The 19,640-nt window shown below is 39.4% G+C and overlaps 1 protein-coding gene across 1 annotated transcript in view; it reads right to left on the bottom strand.

The window, feature by feature from the left end:
- Window positions 1-412: 412 nt before the first annotated feature.
- The window catches only part of LOC108411421 (vitellogenin-like), a 45,911-nt gene continuing 26,683 nt past the window's right edge, over window positions 413-19,640 (bottom strand). The window contains 4 exon segments of the mRNA XM_037533794.1: window positions 413-985; window positions 1,647-1,681; window positions 1,683-1,890; window positions 3,344-3,499. Coding sequence (XP_037389691.1) covers window positions 669-985; window positions 1,647-1,681; window positions 1,683-1,890; window positions 3,344-3,499 — 716 coding nt within the window. The 3' untranslated portion in view covers window positions 413-668.

Here is a 19,640-nt window from a genome sequence, read left to right as displayed (position 1 = left end):
CACAGTAAGATTCATTAAAACTTTTTGGGCCTACAAATGATTTGTTAAACATTAACAAACAGTAGTGACTTTCTTACTCATGTTTTATAAATTGCCTGTTCATTACATATAAATTATTTGCAGCCCCTAATCTAAAGTGGGAACTATTCCATATATATATATATAAATATCTAAAAATACCTATAAGTCATTTACAAACTAAAGTCCTTCTGTTAAGTCATTTATACATTAATTGGTCAACATTTATAAAACATTTTGCAGCCCCTAATCTAAAGTTAAGATAAACAACAAAAAAAAACAATTTATGGACATTTACTCAATGTAAGTATTGAGCATAAGCTGGTATACATTTGTTTTTTACCTGCCTTTTGGCTTTAGGACCTTAAAATCACAGGGAAACCTCAAAAGGAGATAACAGGGTAGTTAGAACTTTATTGAATAAACCAAAAAAGCAACTGAATAATCAGGCTGTAGTTTCTTTACTTTGTAACAAACACAGTAGAAAATATTTTTACTCTCTCTTTGCAAAAATTTTAAAAGACAAAGAAAACACAGAGGGCTCTTAACAAATGTCCTCTGAAAAGTGCTAATTTGACTCTTATTATGCACAACGTCTAACTCCTAATTCAAGAGTGTTGCCAGCTGTAGTAAACAAAAAAACAAGCTTCTTATTTTCTTTTCATTAAAGGTAAAAGTTTGTTTTTCTTTTTGTACATTTCCACAGTGGTCAACAGCTGTGCATCATTGTTTAAAATATCCATGCACTTCTTTGCAAACACTTGCAATTTCTCTTGTCGTGAGTAACCCTCCAACAGCTTACTGTACTCTTGAGGTGCCACAATAGCAAGCTCTGCAATGGGAGCACTGGCCACTACAGTGTTTCAATCTACACAAATGGCCTTGTAGGCAGTACGAAGATTTTTTCCCCTCTTGTACTGCTGCAAAATCTTTCTATATCTTCTTACAGCCTGCTGAGGATTTCCTGCTATAGAGAAACAACACAAAGATAAAATAAATAAATAAATAATAAAAAACATTACAAACAAATCAACTGATATATTCCCTTAATTTTCCATCAGTCCCTTAATCTTATTTAATTTTATACAGCAGAACTCTATTCAGCAACTCCTGAATGATTTAAAACTCAAGACTTAGGACTTATGAGTTTTCTGACAGAGAACTGAAACTGATTTGAAAGGCTAACCTTAATGCAGTAAATGAATAAAATATTTCAGATCTAATCTAGTCTTTGCCTTTTAGTTTGGTAACTGATACAGTGTTGGGCAGACATTACTTCAGTGTTGTTCTCCTGCACCTCACCACATTATCTGCTTAGACAAAGCTTTAAACATGAGCCTTTTGTTAGAAAAAACTGATAGGGCAGAGATGTTTACAAGCTTACATAATATATAAACTGCAGACTAACCATCTGTTTCAAGTTGTTTTGTCTTTTTTTAAGCATTGTAATGTTTTTGTATAATGGCAGGCCCATTATTTTAGTCAGATTTTTAGTAGGCTTTTACTTATGACTCAAGGCTCAACTCATAGACATAGACCCCAAAACTCCACTCAGATTTATGAACAGCTCTGTTTTACAGCAAGAAGAATATTAGATATATCAATGGGTTAGTTGTGGTTTCATTTACCTCTCTGTCTAAATTGTTGGATCTTTCCGTTTTTCTTTTATGCTCTTCTTTCTCTTGAGCTTTTTCTTGTGGCAGCACTTGTGTTTCTTTCCTTTCTTTCTCCGCTCATCAGAGGAACTTGAGGTTGATGTAGAAGAGGATGATGTAGTGGATGAAGACGAGTCAGACCACTCGGAGTCTTGGTCCCCACAAAGATCAATCGAATCTTCCTCTGCTGTGTCACCTTTCTGATCGTTCTTCTGGTCTAATATCAAACAAACCAAACATTAATGAGACATGAGAAATAACAGATCTTTTTTTTTTTTTTTTGCAAATGATTCCAGCACTAGTAAAATAGACCTACATAAAGCTGATCTCCAAAAGGCATAAAAAAACCAACATTATTTTCAATCTTTTAGCAAGATAATTGTATTACTTTTGTTTTGTACAATAGGAGTGTGGAAAAAATGGAAAGGAGCACCATGCAAAGGTTCGGGCAGCCCAAGAGATTTAAACTCTCAAATACCTTTTAAACTCTCAGATAGTCTCAGAACTTAATTAGCTTTTAAGGGCCATAACTAGTTCACAATCATTGTAAGGAAAGGCCAGGCAATGCAAATTTCAAAGCTTTATAAATTCTCAAACCTTGTCTCAACAACCAATGGGCTTCTCCAAGCAGCTGCCTAGCACTCAGAAAATTACAATAATTCATGACCACAAAGCAGAAGGCTACAAGAAGAAACCAAACAGTGTCTGAGAGAACTGCTTGTCGCACTGCTAGAAAGGCAAATCAAAACCTCCATTTGATTGCAAAAGACCTTCAAGATTTGTCAGACTTTGGAGTGGTGGTGAAAGGTTCTACTGTGCAGAGACACCTGCCGAAATATGACCTTCATGGAAGAGTCATCAGAAACAAATCTTGTCCAACATCCCACAACAAAATTGAGCATCTGAAGTTCTCAAAGGAATACATTTAAGAAACAAGTCATGTGGACTGATTAACTAAAAATAGACCTTTTTTTGGCCACAATGAGCAAATGTATGTTTGGAGAAAACAGAAATGTTTCATGCTTTCACTGGTAGAGGGAAGAACTGATTCAATTCAATGAAAAGAGGATGTCTTCTGCAACAGAATACTGAAAGGTTTTGCTATGACCCTCAAAAAACACCTCGAAAGAGCAGTGCTCACGAATCTCACAGAGTTACAAGCCTTTTGGTAGGAACAGTGGTAGGAAGAGTACTGACCATGCATGGTGCTCAAACTTTGGCTTCAGGCTCTTTGATTTTTTATTATTTTCAAGCTATAAAAGATGGGAGATAAAAAGTAATCTTGCTTTAAATATTTAAGAATGTGTCATCTTTACCTTTATGCCTTTTGGAAATCAGGTCATCTTTTACTCACTTAGCCATTCACAGTAACAGTAATTTTGACAAGGGCTGCCCAAACTTTTATTCATACATGTATATGCATATATATTCATACATATATAAAACCTGGACAAACACAGAATATTCTTACACTATGAGCAAGGCGTGTCTGTGTTGGGGTAGTTAGCCACCTTAGCCTCCTGTATTAGTGATGTCTGCCATAAATCATGTGCACAGAACTGCAATACACTCTAGTGAAACGGTGACTAATAACAGGGCAAAGTAACCAATAAGGTTAATAAGACTACACATAGCCACATTGTACCTCTATTAATAAAAAAAATACTTACATTTGGCTAATTGTTTTAGAAGACTGTCCCTTTCTTCTTTCAGGTCAGCAATTGTTTTTGACATAGCCTCTTCGTTCTTCTTTGCTTCAGCCAGCAGAATCTGTTGTTTTTTCAAGGACATTGCAGCTGTTGGGGCTAACAGGGGGCCTGTAATATTTTCAAAGAATTAAAGAAATTAATCTTGTTGCTGAGACTGTTTTGATATTGTATCAATGCAATACTTACATATATAGTGAGCTGTTTTAAAATGTAATGTGATGTTAACATTTCTCAATCAAATCAAATCAAATCAAATTTATTTGTATAGCGCTTTTTACAACGGATGTTGTCACAAAGCAGCTTTACAGGATTTCAGAAAAGACAAAGTTTCCACAGGACTGAAAGAATGTACAGAATGTACAGAAACCCCCCAGTGGGCAAGCCAGGGGCAACAGTGGCAAGGAAAAACTCCCTCAGAACTGAGGAAGAAACCTTGGGAGGAACCAGGCTCACCAGAGGGGACCCATCCTCCTCTGGTCAAACTACCTACAAGTGATTATACTACAATTATTAACAGCAGTAATATTGATATTACGAATATCTAGGAGTCTATGAGAACATCAGGGTAGGGTGGGCAGCTCATCCAAGGTGGTTGGTGGTAGGCGTGGGCAGCTGGTCTGAAGTGGGTAGCAGGGGGGCTCGGCAGTCAGTCGTCCTTCAGTGTCCAGCCGGACATGTGGGCAGTTGTATACTCGGAAAAAAAAAAGCAGGTAAATGGGATTAGTTTTGTTCTATCCGTTTGTATATAAACAGGGAATGTAAACATTTACAGAGTGTGGCTAACGACTCTGGCAGATCTGACTATGACAGCTTAACTAAAAGGAGAGAACCGGAAGGACACACAGACACGGCAGCACTCTGAAACAGTTCGGCATCCCTCCACTCCACCGTCCACAAACTTGAGTGACCGCGTGCGAGCAGCGGGACGACAGCACCAGCGTCTCAGTTTACTATAATTACCTGTGTCCATGGACCCCTTGATCTGCTGCCTTTATCTAGGGGGGAACATTACCTACCAAAAGCTAAACTGAACAAGTGTGTTTTCAGCCTAGTCTTAAAGATTGAGACTGTGTCTGAGTCCCGAACAGTTTCTGGAAGATCATTCCAGAGTTTGGGGGCTTTATAAGAAAAAGCTCTTCCCCCAGCTGAAACCTTCTGAATTCTAGGAACTATTAATAAGCCAGCGCTCTGGGATCTGAGTGGTCGTGATGGCTCATAATGAGAAATAAGGTCTTGCAGGTATTCAGGAGCAAGACCATGTAGGGCTTTATAAGTCAGTAAAAGGATTTTATAATCAATACGGAATTTAATAGGTAGCCAATGAAGTGATGATAGCACTGGACTAATATGCTCAAATTTTCTAGTTTTAGTGAGGACCCTAGCTGCGGCGTTTTGGACTAGTTGGAGTTTGTTTAAATTCCTGCTCGTGCATCCTGACAGTAGCGCGTTACAGTAGTCTAGCCTAGAAGTAATAAAGGCATGTACTAGTGTTTCTGCATCACGCAGGGACAGGGCATTTCTGATCTTGGCGATGTTGCGAAGATGTAGAAAAGCTGTCCTAGTGATGCTGCCTATGTGTTGATCGAATGATAAATCTGAATCTATTATAACGCCGAGATTTTTTGCTGCTGAGCCAGGTGTGGCTGGAAAGTCGGCGAGATTTAAGATTAAATCTGGTGATTTACTTCTTGCTAATTTTGGACCCAGAAGGAGAACCTCTGTTTTGTTAGTGTTTAATAGGAGGAAGTTACATGACATCCAGCCTTTCACGTCTTTTACACAGTCCTCCATATTCTTTAACCTGTGTTGGTCATCAGGCTTGGCTGATATGTACAGTTGAGTATCGTCTGCATAACAATGAAAGTTTACGCCATGATTACTTATAACTGTGCCTAACGGTAACATGTATAGTGTAAATAGTAATGGTCCTAATATAGACCCCTGCGGAATTCCAAATCTCACTTTTGAATAATTGGAAGATAAATTGTTTACCCTAACGAACTGATAACGTTCTGATAGGTAAGATCTGAACCATGATAGGGCCGTCCCTGTGACTCCAACCATGTTTTCTAACCTTTCTAGGAGAATATTGTGGTCTATTGTATCGAAAGCCGCGCTGAGGTCAAGTAGCACTAAGAGAGATATGTAACCTTGATCAGAGGCAAGAAGAAGATCATTAGTTATCTTAACTAGAGCCGTCTCAGTGCTATGGTGTGGCCTGAATCCAGACTGAAATTTTTCATATATATGGTTCTTGTGTAGATATGAACTAAGTTGTTGGGCCACAGCTTTTTCTAAGATCTTAGATATAAACGGTAAGTTAGAAACAGGCTTCAATAACAAGCTTCTTTTCTATTTATTGAGAGTTGAAAGGATAAATATTCTAAACTATTTCTGTGCGTTATACATTTCTCACAAGATCCTAACAAGATAGCATCAACAGAATATTAGCTGCTTTAGCCCAACAGCCATGGGAGAATGCTGGCTGACTGAAATACTGACTGAGTGAAATACTGGCTGACTGAAATGCTGGCTGACTGAAATACTGGCTGACTGAAATGCTGGCTGACTGAAATACTGACTGACTGAAATGCTGGCTGACTGAAATACTGACTGAGAGGCTCATGCAGTGATCGCGGGAGCGATGAGCCTCTGTCCGTCATCATTCGCTAAACCTTTCTCCAGTGACATTCAGAGCAAACCCGTACTAGTTCAGTAGTTAGCCGAACCGAATTGGACCGAGGATGTTAAAACAGCAGCGAGCTGACTCGCGCATGTCCGCCAGGCGCCCCGCGAAGCTCGTGAATAGCTAGCAGACAGGTAGCTGGCTGTGTAACCACATTAACGCCCCTCACATGCGCCGTGCTCTCCATCCTTGTTGTCTTCCGTTGGCTTGTTTGTCTTTGTCGATGGCGACGTTTTGCTTTTATTTCCCCTGTGAGCTCGCCTGGAGCGAGTTAAAGCGGCTGCGTTTAAATCCATTACCGCGAAACCTCTACAGCGTGCGTGTTGCTGCGCCCCCTGGTGCAGTCCTGAATAAACTGAACTCGTCCACCAACGTTCCACCTTTACTTTTAATAGTTTATTCGTATTTAAAATTACAAATAAACCATTAAACGCAAATCAAGTTAGTTTGTGAAGTAAAAAAGTATCTAAATGTGCATTATGCATGTTTAATATAAATATGTACAATATATAGCTAATAGATGGTGATATAAGGTTGAATCTCATACACTGGAGTGGTGCATATTTAACTGCCGGTTATAATCATCCGGTTATAATTGCGCCAAAATGTATTTAGAGAAAAATGTGAGGAAACTGATCGAGGGCAAGAAATCAAAAAGAAAACATTTAAAATTAATAAAGCGGCTCCAAAAGAAGAAACTACTACAAAGAAAGGTGAAATGCAGTCTTTGTAACCACAAGATGAAGATGACAGTCAGTAACAGCTCGGACTGCTATGAATGGTAAGTCACGTCACGCTTTTTAATGTGAGTTAACAGAATTTAAGCTAACCTTATCTAAAATGTTATTTAGTCGGCAGAAAATAAACTATTGCTTAACAAATAGCCATTACAGAAAGTAAATCTTATTATCTGAAATACATTTTGTATTTGTGTTTGTTATTTTAGGTTTTAATCAAATACCTCTATGCCGTTTATCCTTTGAAATACATTTAAATGTGTGAAACATTGAATTAGGGTTTGGCAATATGATGTTTATAGTGTTTATTGCAGTTAATGATGTCCTTAGCTTATATGTTAGTCCTGTTTAATTGGAATTAGTGCAGCCCAGTGTGAAATGTTCTATACAAATAATTTGAACAGTTTTTGATCACACTTTTGTGGTTTCTTTAGTTGCGATGCTGTAAAGGTGTAGGAACAAACTCTTCGGTGACACTCGTCTCTTGCATATAAAGATGTTTATTAGCATTGAGAGGTCGAAGTCACAGACAAGCCTTCGCGAAAGAGCTTGGAGAGAAAAGCCCAAATTCTCTGACACGTACATTCCAACTCCTGGTTTTTATACCGGTGTGGACATCTGGCTTCTGTCAAAATAGCCTCAGTTTGTTCAATGTATGGATCTTCTTTAGCCAAATTTGGTATAAATATACGTTATTGTCCAGAGTAGCCCCAGTCTAATATATAGCATTGTTTACATTCAGGGGGGGCCCATCCTGTGCAGCTGCCTCCTGAATCAGCTCCATCATATTTCAGTCAGAGGCCCACAGGATAAACTCAACCAGAATCTACACAGTCTAATAACCAATATGATAGAAAATAATGTTACGACTATAGAATTAATAAGGTCAAATTCACCACAGTTCCCCCCTTTTTTGGGACGTTTACGTCTCAAAAAACCAAGTAAGGGCTCTTACTTGCATACTTTAAGTACATGGAGTGCGAGAACAAAAATCCTGTCAGGCAGCTTTCTTTCTTAAATGTCCATCAAACAATCTAGACAGGAAAAAGTCTCTCGCGGTCCTCCTGCCCTGAGCAACCACCTATTGTACTCCATGTCAATCTTAAAAGAATGATAACAAATCACTTAAAATGTAATTGGCAAATACATTTGAAACCTCAGAAAATAAAATCAAAAATGTCCACCTTCCAGCTGGTCAACCCATCGGACTTTCCAGCAGACCTATCCCTGCCTAACAACCATATCCCTAGCCATCGAGAAAAGAAAAAAACATCTGAGGTCCCAATGTACTTACCCCATAACAGAAACATCATTCTTCAAACAGGTACAATAAATAATTATAACATAATGGAACACAAACAAATACTTGTAAAGGTATACATAAACATAAGAATATGTCACACTGAAGCTCCTCCTTGACTCTGGACAGTCCATCACAGCATCGTGGTGTCAATGATGTCGTGAATAGGAACATCCTCCAGTCCACTTTATTCTCTCTGTTGGGACAAGTTCCTTCAGCATTCCCAGTGGCCTTTCCCCCCTTTTTTCTCTCATACTTGAGGAAAGAAAGAAAGCAACAGCCAGTATCTTTTTGCAAAACCACTGACATACAGTAATATATTGATTAATACATTAGTTAATATAAATCAAATAAATGGAAATTAATTATCCTATTACATAATGACAAAAGACAAGAATAAATGTCAAGATTATAATAAGCTCAATACTCAAATTGAATATTTATCCATCAATTTAGGAGTTATCACTTCTTCCTCTTCTATATCAGTCATCTGTAAGACTGACAACTGACCTTTTTCCCCTGGCACCACAACTCCTACCCGTCTCAATATCATAGCTTTCGCACAGGTCAATATCAGCGTACAAAAACAAAACATTGCACACAATGATATAACCACTGCTATCAAAACCTGAACTATAGCTGACCCCAACGGACCCAACTTCTCTAACAACCAAGCATTAGCTGACCATCCAGCTCCCTCAGAACGACCAAATGCATCTCTTATATGTTTCAATGCATCTATAACATTAGTTATGTTATCAGTGCTACCAGGAATTAAAGTATAACAGTCGTCTCCTGTCAAATTCAAAGCCACACAAAGACCTCCTTGTTTAGCTAAAATGTAATCAAGCGCCATATCATGTTTCAACAATGTCAATCTATGACTCTTTTGAGTATTAGACAAATATTCAAAACCTTTGATTGTCTCATTTGCAAAAACTTGTAATGTATAAGTAATATTATCAATATGATCAGCCAAAAACGTCACACCATACCATGGAAATATTCCAATTCCCCACTTCTCTCCAAGACTTATTCTCCAATGATAGGCTTCCAAGTCATGAAATTTTGCCATTTCTCTTTTCCTCCTATTTCCCAAACGACCACTTGATGAGTTCTCACGAGGAGCTTGTCCTATCCCTACAGTAAAAACTTCATACGGTAAGCTTTAACATTGCCATATAACAACAACCTGTCCATCCATATGGCAAAAATATATAAGCTTTATCACCACAAACCCACCAAATGTCCTTAAAATTCCCAATAGTTACATTTCCTGGTGAAATTTGATTCCTCACCATTAAAGTTACACTCGACTTTCGCTTTGATAAATGAAAAACCACTTCATATAAGTTTTCCCAAGGATACTTTGTACGATCACCCAAAGTCATCATATAAGTCTTACACTCTGATATTCCCATAAACACCCCTGGACCTCCACGAGTGTTATTTGAGCAAAAACACTTGTCAGCCTGCACTGGATTCACCTCTATTGCATCAGGAATCGCCATCGTCACATCCTCATGCTGATCAAGTAAATTTATGTATGGCAAGTTACTTAACCAAGCACATTCTAACTGAGGTCTAAACAAATTCGATGATATAGCCATCCATCTATTTTGTGGCGAGTGTTGATGGTATAACAACCACGATACTACATAATATTGACATTTGGTAGCTAATGGTTCCGGCACCGCTTCTAAAATTAAAGACCATGAACCTGGTGCTGGAATCTTCACTACACATAGACCATCCACTTTACTCACTGATCTCACAGAATGAGTCAACTGCTGAAACCATAAATTTCTCCCCGCAAATGGGTCTGCTATTTTCATTGCTGAGGAATCAAATCCGTATGCTTTCCACTTAGCTTCTCTCTTCTGTAATGCATGGGATATACAGGCCTCCCTCTGCCCCACACTCTGCAGTCGAGGAATTAGCGGATCTTTTATCCAAATTTAGTGCTTCTGAATTGCTGGTCCTTGGTGATTTTAACCTCAACTGGCTTTCTAATGCATCCGATCACTTAAAGGAAATATGTGGCAATCTTAACCTAACACAGTTAATCAGTGAACCGACTCGCCCAAATCTGAAAGAACCCACCAAGTCAACCCTGATAGATCTAATACTCTCCAATAAAGCTGACAAAATTACTGCCTCAGGAGTTTTTGAACTTGGCATAAGTGATCATTGTCCCATCGGATGCATTAGAAACAGTTGCACAAACAAAACAGGCTCTCGGTTGGTGGTTAGAAGAAATTTTAATCATTTTAATGAGCAAGCTTTCCTTTCTGACTTAGCAATGAGTGAAATCCACCTTACACTAGAAATCTCAGATGTTGATGGGGCACTAAACCACTTCAGTAAAACTTTTCTAACAGTGGTAAACAAACATGCCCCATTCAAAAAGTCAAGAATCAGAGACAGATCAAGTCCCTGGTTTACAGGTGAGGTTTCCTCATTGTTTAAGGCCAGAAATAAAGCTTGGTCAAATGCTAGACGCTCAGGGGAGAGAGACCATTGGCTTACCTTTAGACAGCTGAGAAATAAATGTACCTCTGCTGTTAGAAAAGCTAAATCAGAATATTACCTCAGCTTAATCACCAGCACTAGAAACCCTCAAAACTTCTGGAAAATAGTAAATTCTCTAAAAAATAATTCCCCCCTTTTTCCAACAAGCGTTTTAGTTGACGATCAGCTGATTTCTGCCCAGAAGGAAATATGTCAAGCTTTTAACTCACATTTTGCTGCAGCTGGCCACATCTTTGATAAGAATAGCACAAACCCATTGAATAAAACTGATCTCAGCTCTACTGTTTCTAGGACGCATGGTCTTTTCTCACTCCAGCCATTTTCTCCTTATTTAGTTGCTAATGCCCTGGCTAAAATTAATCCACGAAAAGCCACTGAAGAAGATGGGCTGGACCCCTTTTTATTGCGTCTCGCAGCCCCGATTATTTTAGAATACATTTTATACATTTTTAATCTTTCAATTTTATCTTGCAGAATTCCCAGGGTCTGGAAAACAGCTCATGTAATTCCTCTGCATAAAGGTGGTGAGACAACAGATCTGAATAATTATAGGCCAATCTCAAAACTGTCGTGTTTAGCAAAAATGTTAGAATCTCTAGTAAACCAGCAATTGAAATCATTTCTTCATGAAAATTCTGTTTTATCTAAATATCAGTCTGGTTTCAGAGAAGGTCACAGCACTATCTCTGCTACGACACTGGTTTTAAACAATCTTTATTCAGACATAGACAAGAGGAAACATTGTGCAGCTATTTTTATTGACTTAACAAAAGCATTCGACACAGTTGATCACACTCTTCTTTTACGGAACTTAGAAAAGATTGGCTTTGATGCAACTGCGCTGGACTGGACCCAAAACTACCTCACTGACAGAAATCAATGTATGGCATTGAATAATTATAAATCAGAGTTGGTATCTGTATCTAAAGGTGTACCACAAGGTTAAATTTTGGGTCCAGTCTTATTTAATATCTACATAAATGATATTGCTACCTCTGCTTCAACCTCAGACTGCAAAATTCACCTTTATGCAGATGATACAATTTTATATTGCTCAGCTGATTCTATTCATGCTGCAACAAGAAAATTACAGAGCTCATTTAATGCTCTGCAGGTGGCGTTATATAAGCACAAACTAGTTTTAAATGCCACGAAAACTAAGTTCATGCTGTTTTCCAGATCTTTTAATACTGATTTTAGTACTGTAAATATTACTACCCTGGCAGGATCCACTATTGAGAGAGTCACAGAATATAAATACCTTGGCATATGGCTGGATGATAAACTCAGTTTTAAACCACACATAAATAAACTAGTCAGTAAATGCAGACAGAAGCTGGGTTATTTTTATAGACATAAGTCCTGTTTCCCCATGCACGCCAGAAAAAGACTAGTTGAAGCAACTTTACTATCAGTGCTGGACTATGGTGACGTTATTTATAAATATGCTCCCTCCAGCTCTCTCAAATTACTGGACCCCGTGTATCACTCCGCCCTGAGGTTCATCACTGGAGATGCGTACAGAACTCACCACTGTGAGCTGTATGCAAAAGTTGGGTGGCCCTCTTTAACGGTATGAAGGGAAACACATTGGTTGATTTTTATTTAAAAGACACTTTCCGGTCATTTGTCAGAATACATCACTTCATTGATGATTACAAATAACAGTAATTATCAGACTCGCTCTAGTAATTGGATCAGCTGCCAGGTACCAAGAATTTTTACGGAACTGGGAAAATCTGCTTTTAGTTACAGTGCACCAGTGAGCTGGAATTCACTACAGGAAACACTAAAACTCAGGTCACTGGTGTCACTCAGTCATTTTAAATTTTTAATATCAAACCACCTACAGACAGCCTGTACCTGTTTTACTTAATTATATTTATTCGTAACTTTTATTTTTGTATTAGTTCTCCTTAGTTTTTTATCTCTTTTTATTTATTTATTTATTTCCTCTCATTTTATTTTAAGTTATGATTACTTTTTTAATTTGTGATATTGTACTATTACTTTACTAATTTCTTATCTATTTTGATCTTAATTTCTTACTATTTAAAATCTCAAGTTCTTTGTCATGTCAATCCCTGTCTTTGTAAATGCTCGGCTACATTGAAAATGAGGGTTGCCCTCAATGTACTTCCGAGTCAAAATAAAGGTTGATTGATTGATTGATTGATGATAATGGTCAATCGTATCTTCTGATATCCAATCAGGATCAAAAAACTCATCATCCACCATTGGTTCTCTAATTTCAAAAGTCTCATTACTAGTCTTCACACTAGACTCTATCTTTAGCATAGACTTCTGAGTTACATTTACCCCCTCTTTAAATTTTAATGATGACATATCAAATGTCTGTGTCACATTTACAGAGTTCATAGGCAACAAAGATGTTGTCTCTGTTTCATTAGCCAAAATTAGCTTTGTCCTATCTTCTAATGTTTCCTGAAGTGACAATAGTAGAGGCTGTCACCATTGCTGTAGTAACATTCAACCCCTTCAGAGACATATCTAAAGTAGTAGTCTGTATTGATGTATTAACACTCTTAGTTATTTCCGGAGCTAAAGTAGTAACCCTCATCTGTGTATTATTCACCCTCGGAGTAGTTGCTGTAAGTACTCCAGTAGGACTCTTTTAACACAACTACCACCTTACGAGTTATGTAGCCTTCTCTCCACCCCTTACTAGATGGCACAAACTTAAAATGTTGCTTGAAATAAGTACATGTATATTCTCCCTGATCTTCCCATGTGACATTGCGCACAAAAAGCGAACAATCATTCTTAACTTTGAACCACCTCATGGCATTATATAAAAGATACTTCCTCTTATCATGAGGAACTGCATCAACTTCAGGTCCCTCTAACAGCACATCTTCACCATGACTATTTCTCCAATGAGGAGGATTATTACCTCCAACATTAAATCTCTCACATCGACAAGGAAGATAAACCCCTCTTCCTATTTTATCTCTAACTACCGTCTTTAAAGGATCTGGTGTTGTCAAAATTATCTGAGAAGCTTCTGTAGTTGAATATGACTCATCTAGCAGAGTTATATTATCTAAAATCCTTTCTCCCTCAATTCTCGTACCGTTTGGATCTAACTCTTTTCCGAACTGGCCTTGGGCTCCTCCTTCTAACTGAACCCCCTGATGCTCCTGCAGCTAAGTTACTGCCCTTTGTGGCCTTTGACGCTTCACACTCCACTGAAATAGGTTCTGCTGGTTCTGGGACATATTGGAAGTCAATGTCACCAAACCTTCTTTCCTGTCCATTAACTGCAGAGTCACTTCTGGCATCATCAGAAATGTACACAACATCATCAACATCTTCCACCCCATGGACAATCTCACCTTCTGAAATTTGACTCTGGAAATCTCTATGCATTTCGACTTCTTCACATCGTTGTGCATTCTCTTCTGACTGTTTTGAACCCTCATCATGACTCTGCGAACATGGCAACTCATCGCTTGTTGCTTTAACACAATGTGAGAAATGATACCACGTTGGAGACCCTTTAACCTGGACTGCGGTTCCTGTACTGCGAACAACTTCAAACGGTCCTTCACGTCGTTCATTATACCACTTCCTTCTAAACACCTTCACGAACACCTTGTCCCCCGGTTGTATTGTGTCCCTCTTTTGCTCATCAAGTCTCTCCTGCACCTCCTCTTTCTTTTCTTCAGAACCATACGCAGATATTTTTTTATGCAAGGTCTCCATATATGTAACATATGCTCGCATCTCATCTTCTAAAAGAGATAAGCTTGGACCTTTTCCACTTGTACATAAACAAGACGTTGGCATCCACCTTCCCGTAAGCAACTCATGAGGTGTCATATGCAAATCACGCAACTCACTTGATCGGCATACCATTAGCGCCAATGGAAGCGTCGCTACCCAATTCAATCCTGTATGCTGACAGATCTTAATAATACGGTTTTTCAGAACTCCATTCATTCTTTCACAAATTCCCTGACTTTGTGGATGATAGACTGCACCAAACCGCTGCTTGATTCCTAGTTTTTGCTAAATCAGTTTCATTGTCTTATCCACAAACTCTCGTCCATTATCCGAAGATATTCGATCTGGAAATCCCCATCTACTTATGACTTCCCTACACAGAAACTTGGGTGAGTGACTGAGCGTCTTTTCGCTTGGTTGGACATGCCTCAGGCCAACGCGAGAAACGATCAACTACTACCAATAAATATCTCTTACCTTCAATTGGTTTTATCATGTCAACATAATCCACAACTAACTCACGCATAGGACCCCTCGGAGTCGGAATATGACCAGGAGGAACCACTATTCCTCTCCATTATTCTTTAGACAGATAATACACCTGCCTATGACATAGTCAATCTGCTCTAAAAAGCATGGAGCCCAAAATCCATACTCCTTTGTGATTTTTCCTCCTCACTTCACCTCTAGCCACATGAGCTAAACCATGTGCTTCATGAATCATCAAACCTAACAAATCTGAGGGTGCTACTATCAACCCCTCATGATTTCTCCAAAGACCAGTAGAATCTTGTGTGGCACCTCTCTCTACCCACAACTGTTTATCTACTGCGGAAGCCGCTTCCTGCATTAACTGCACATCCTTAAGTGTAATCTTATCCTCCAAATCCACTTCATGAGTAACCAAGAAAACCTTACCCAATTTATCCGCTCCTGTAACTGCTTTTGCTGCTTCATCAGCTGCTTTATTCCCTTGTGTAACCTTTGACATATCTGCTTGATGTGCTGCACATTTTGCTATAGCTATTTCTTTAGGCCTCATCATAGCCTGCAACAACTTTACTATTTGAGTATGATGCTGTATGGGAGATCCATCTGTCTTCTTAAACCCTCGGCTCTTCCACACCGCTCCAAACAAATGATAGACATTATGTGCATATGCAGAATCGGTATATATTGTCACTTTATTCCCTTGTGTAACCTTTGACATATCTGCTTGATGTGCTGCACATTTTGCTATAGCTATTTCTTTAGGCCTCATCATAGCCTGCAACAACTTCACTATTTGAGTATGATGCTGTATGGGAGATCCATCTGTCTTCTTAAACCCTTGGCTCTTCCACACCGCTCCAAACAAATGACAGACATTATGTGCATATGCAGAATCGGTATATATTGTCACTCTCTTACCTTCCGCCAACAAACACGCTTCTGTCAATCCCACTAGTTCTGCTAATTGTGCTGAAGCAGGCTGTGGCACCTCTCCAGCCTTTACTACATCAAAGTCTTCTCCTTGAGCTTCTACCACTGCATAACCTGCACTTAATGTGTCCCCCACACGATAACAGGACCCATCAGTCCAGAATTCCAAATCTGGCTCACACAACGGAAGAGCTTGCAAATCTGACCTAAGCTTTGAATATCTCTCTGCTTCTTGAACACAATCATGTGGCTCACCATCCTCTGAAGTTGGCAAATTCTCCGCCGGATTAACTGTGACACATCTCACTAGGGTAACATCTTCCTGCTCTAAGAGCCTATAATAGTCTCTAAGTCTAGGCATAGTCAGCATATATTTACCATAGTTCAAAAGATTTCTAAGACTATGGTGAGTAAGAATTGTCACCGGATAACCCATCGTGACAGAAGATGCCTTATCATACATCAAAAACACTCCCACCATTGCTCTATAACACAAAGGCAACCCCATCTCTACATCTGAAAATGCAGTTGAGTAATATGAAATAGGCTGAGGATTTGTCCCTGTGCCCGTTGACTGGCAAAGAATTGCACATGCATATTTACCCCCTGTAGAAGTAGACACATACAACAAAAAATTCTTAGAGTAATCTGGAAGTGCTAATGCTGGGGCTTCCTGTAATCTCTGTTTGAACGTCACAAATGCTAAAAGACCATCTTGCGTCCAGTGAAGCTGAGCACTCCCAGTATCTTTAACCATTGCTCTTAAAGGCCCCGTTAAACTAGCATAGTCTTCTATCCATGCTGAAGAATAACCCGCAATGCCAAGAAACATCAACATTTCCCTTACTGTCCTGGGCTTAGGTATTTTACGAATAGCCTCTAACTGACTATCAGAAATACTCCTATGTCCCTGTGTTATAATTTGTCCCAAATAAACTACTTTCTCTTGACAATACTGCAACTTCTTTTGAGACGCCTTATGTCCCTTTTCTGCCAATATCTGTAACAACCTAATTGAATCCTCTTGACACGTTTTCTCATCTGGTGAACAAACAATTAAATCATCCACATATTGAATTACTGTACTCTTTATTATCTGATCTATCCCTGTCAAATCATCCTTCAATACTTTATTGAAGATATGAGGACTGTGTTTAAACCCTTGTGGCAATCTCTGGTAGTCATAGAACCGTCCGTTATACGTAAACCCAAATAAACCTTGACTCTCTACACTAAGTGGAACACTAAAAAATGCTCCACATAAATCTATCAGTGTAAAGTGTGTTGCTTCTGAAGGAATTTGAGCTAACAAAGTATGCGGATCTGGCACGTCTGCAGGAAAATCTGCTACTACTTCATTGACTGCTCTCAAATCATGAACCAGGCGATAAGTTCCATCTGGCTTCTTCACAGGCAGCAACGGCGTATTACACTGTGGATTCTGTGCAATCTTCAGTACACCTGCCTTCAAAAGTCCTTCAATTTGTGGTTCAATCCCTCGACTTGCCTCTTCTTTCAATGGATACTGACTTTTCCAGGGAAGCTTAACCCCTTGCCAAAGTTCAACCCTCACTGGTTGAGCTGACTTCACAAGCCCAATGTGAGTACTGTGTTGAGACCATAAACACTCTGGAACTTCCCGCAACATCTTCTCTCTTTTAGGATCAAAATCCTCCTTGGCACTACAAATTGTCTCATGCATCATTCTCACAGTCTGCGGCTTTGAGCAGTAATCATGAGCTTAATAAATCTCTGATCCTCACTTCTCCATATAGCATGATTCTCCTTCAATGGCATGAAAACCACTTCTTCTGCTTCTAGCATCATTTGTCCAATATGCTTCTGCTCATACTCCTCAGACACCCACAGAGTGACATGTGGTACACTGCTCTCAACATCAAACTCCTCTTGCATATAATCATCTCTGTCCACTTTCATAGCAGCACCTTGTGGTCCCAAAATTATATAACATGACCGTAGTTGAGTCCACTCTGTTTGGCGACTCAACCATTCCTCTGGGTTTGACTTAGTAGTATCCTTAAAATACTTGAGTGTACAATGAAAAGGATACTCTGGAGGCCTCACATTTGGTAAATTTGCTATGATAAACTTCTCCCACAACTTGGCTGGCTCCAAGAAATCTGCACTCAAATTTCCAATCCAGAATACTGTAGAGGCTTTGTCTTCCCCCGTCATCAATAACTGCCGAACAACATCATTAGGCATCTCCACCAGACAACCATCCGGTGTACACTTTATCGTGCAGTTCAATTTGCACAAAGCATCTCGTCCCAAAAGTGGAATAGGTGTATGTTCTGATCCCAGTATGGGTATTGTAATTGTCTGATCTTTATAGCAGAGCTCAGTTGGTTCTGTGAGAGGAATCAGCTGTTTCACTCCCTCAAATCTGATTGTCCGAATCCATTGACCAGACATAGGGAGATGTATAGCATCTTCAGGCCGAATACATGTGAAAGCAGCTCCACTATCCACCATCATTTCCAATGATTGGTTATTTACTTTCACTTTTATCGTTGGATCTTTCTCCGGCCCTGACGCTACCAGCTGACACCTCCCCTCCGGATTCTCTAAAACCCCTAAAACCCCAGTTCCGGACCCCTATAAGGGTTCACCGGCCCTGCAGATGGCCTTGATTGGCCCCTGAATCCTCCTCTGAAATTCCCTCTAAAATTTCCTCTGAAGTTTCCTCCAGGTCTATTACACTCCCTGGCGAAATGGCCAAACTGTCCACAATTGTAGCACACTTCTGAAAATTGTTGAAAATTCGCATTAAACCGTCCTCCTCTTCCTCTTCCTAAGGTTCCTCGACCTCTTCCTCTCCAGGTCTGTTCCTGACCAAAGACTGGCTGTGAATTGGGAACAACTGGAACTACTGACGATGGTTGAAACACTTGTGGCTGGGCCTGATTTGGCTGTGGCTGTGATGCTATTTGGTTTCTTGAGAATTGACTCTGCATCACTACCGCTTGATTCTTCTTCTTCTTCTTACTGTCTGTTAATTGAACTTGAGTGAGTTTCCTCAAAGTCTCTTGGTCCTGTTCTTTTTTCTCCTGTTCCTTTTTCCTATACAGTTCCACTTGATGTGCAATATGATCCGTATATACACCCTTGGCCATACTCCCAAGTCCAACAACTTCTGCCAATTTACTTCTCACTGACAGGGGCAAACCCTTCTGTATCTTAGCTCTCAGAATTGACTGTTCCATTTGATTCAAATCTGGATCATTTCCTGTAACATTTCTCCACACATGATGAGCTCTTGACACATACGCTCTCAGGTTTTCTTCCTGTCCCAATGGCTCAATAAAGATATTATCAGGATGCACGTTGGTTGGAAACGTTTTCCTCAGCGCTCTCCACGTCCGACCTCTAATCGCAGAGAACAATTCTGGATCATTCACAGCAGTCCCCACATATCGATCAAGTCCAACTTTCTGTAAAATTTCTTCCATAGCTGGAACACCTAGGAGATTAGCTAAAAGTCTCTTAATATCTCCTATCTCCTTAATCTCTTCCAGCTTCGAAATCCAAGGATATGCTCCATCCTGAAGAGTTGGCAACTTCTCAAGAATATCTGACATATCGGTATTTTGCCAAGGCTTATACTCCAAACTCTGTCCCCAAATGACCACTGGACACATCTTCTCAGGTGTCTTCCCTTTTCTGGAGCGCAGCACATATTTCATATCAAATTTTTTAGAGCCTTCTTTTTGCAACTTCTTCTTCTGCTTCTGCAGTCCTTCTAATTGGTTCTCCAGTGCTCTTCAGCTTTCAAATCCAGTAGATTTGTCCAAATAAGAAAGGCATTGCTCT

Source organism: Pygocentrus nattereri, chromosome 24, assembly GCF_015220715.1.
Source record: "Pygocentrus nattereri isolate fPygNat1 chromosome 24, fPygNat1.pri, whole genome shotgun sequence".
Classification (NCBI taxonomy): Eukaryota; Metazoa; Chordata; class Actinopteri; order Characiformes; family Serrasalmidae; genus Pygocentrus; species Pygocentrus nattereri.
The sequence above is the reverse complement of the archived record's forward strand: the minus strand, read 5'-3'. Positions and strand labels throughout refer to the sequence as shown.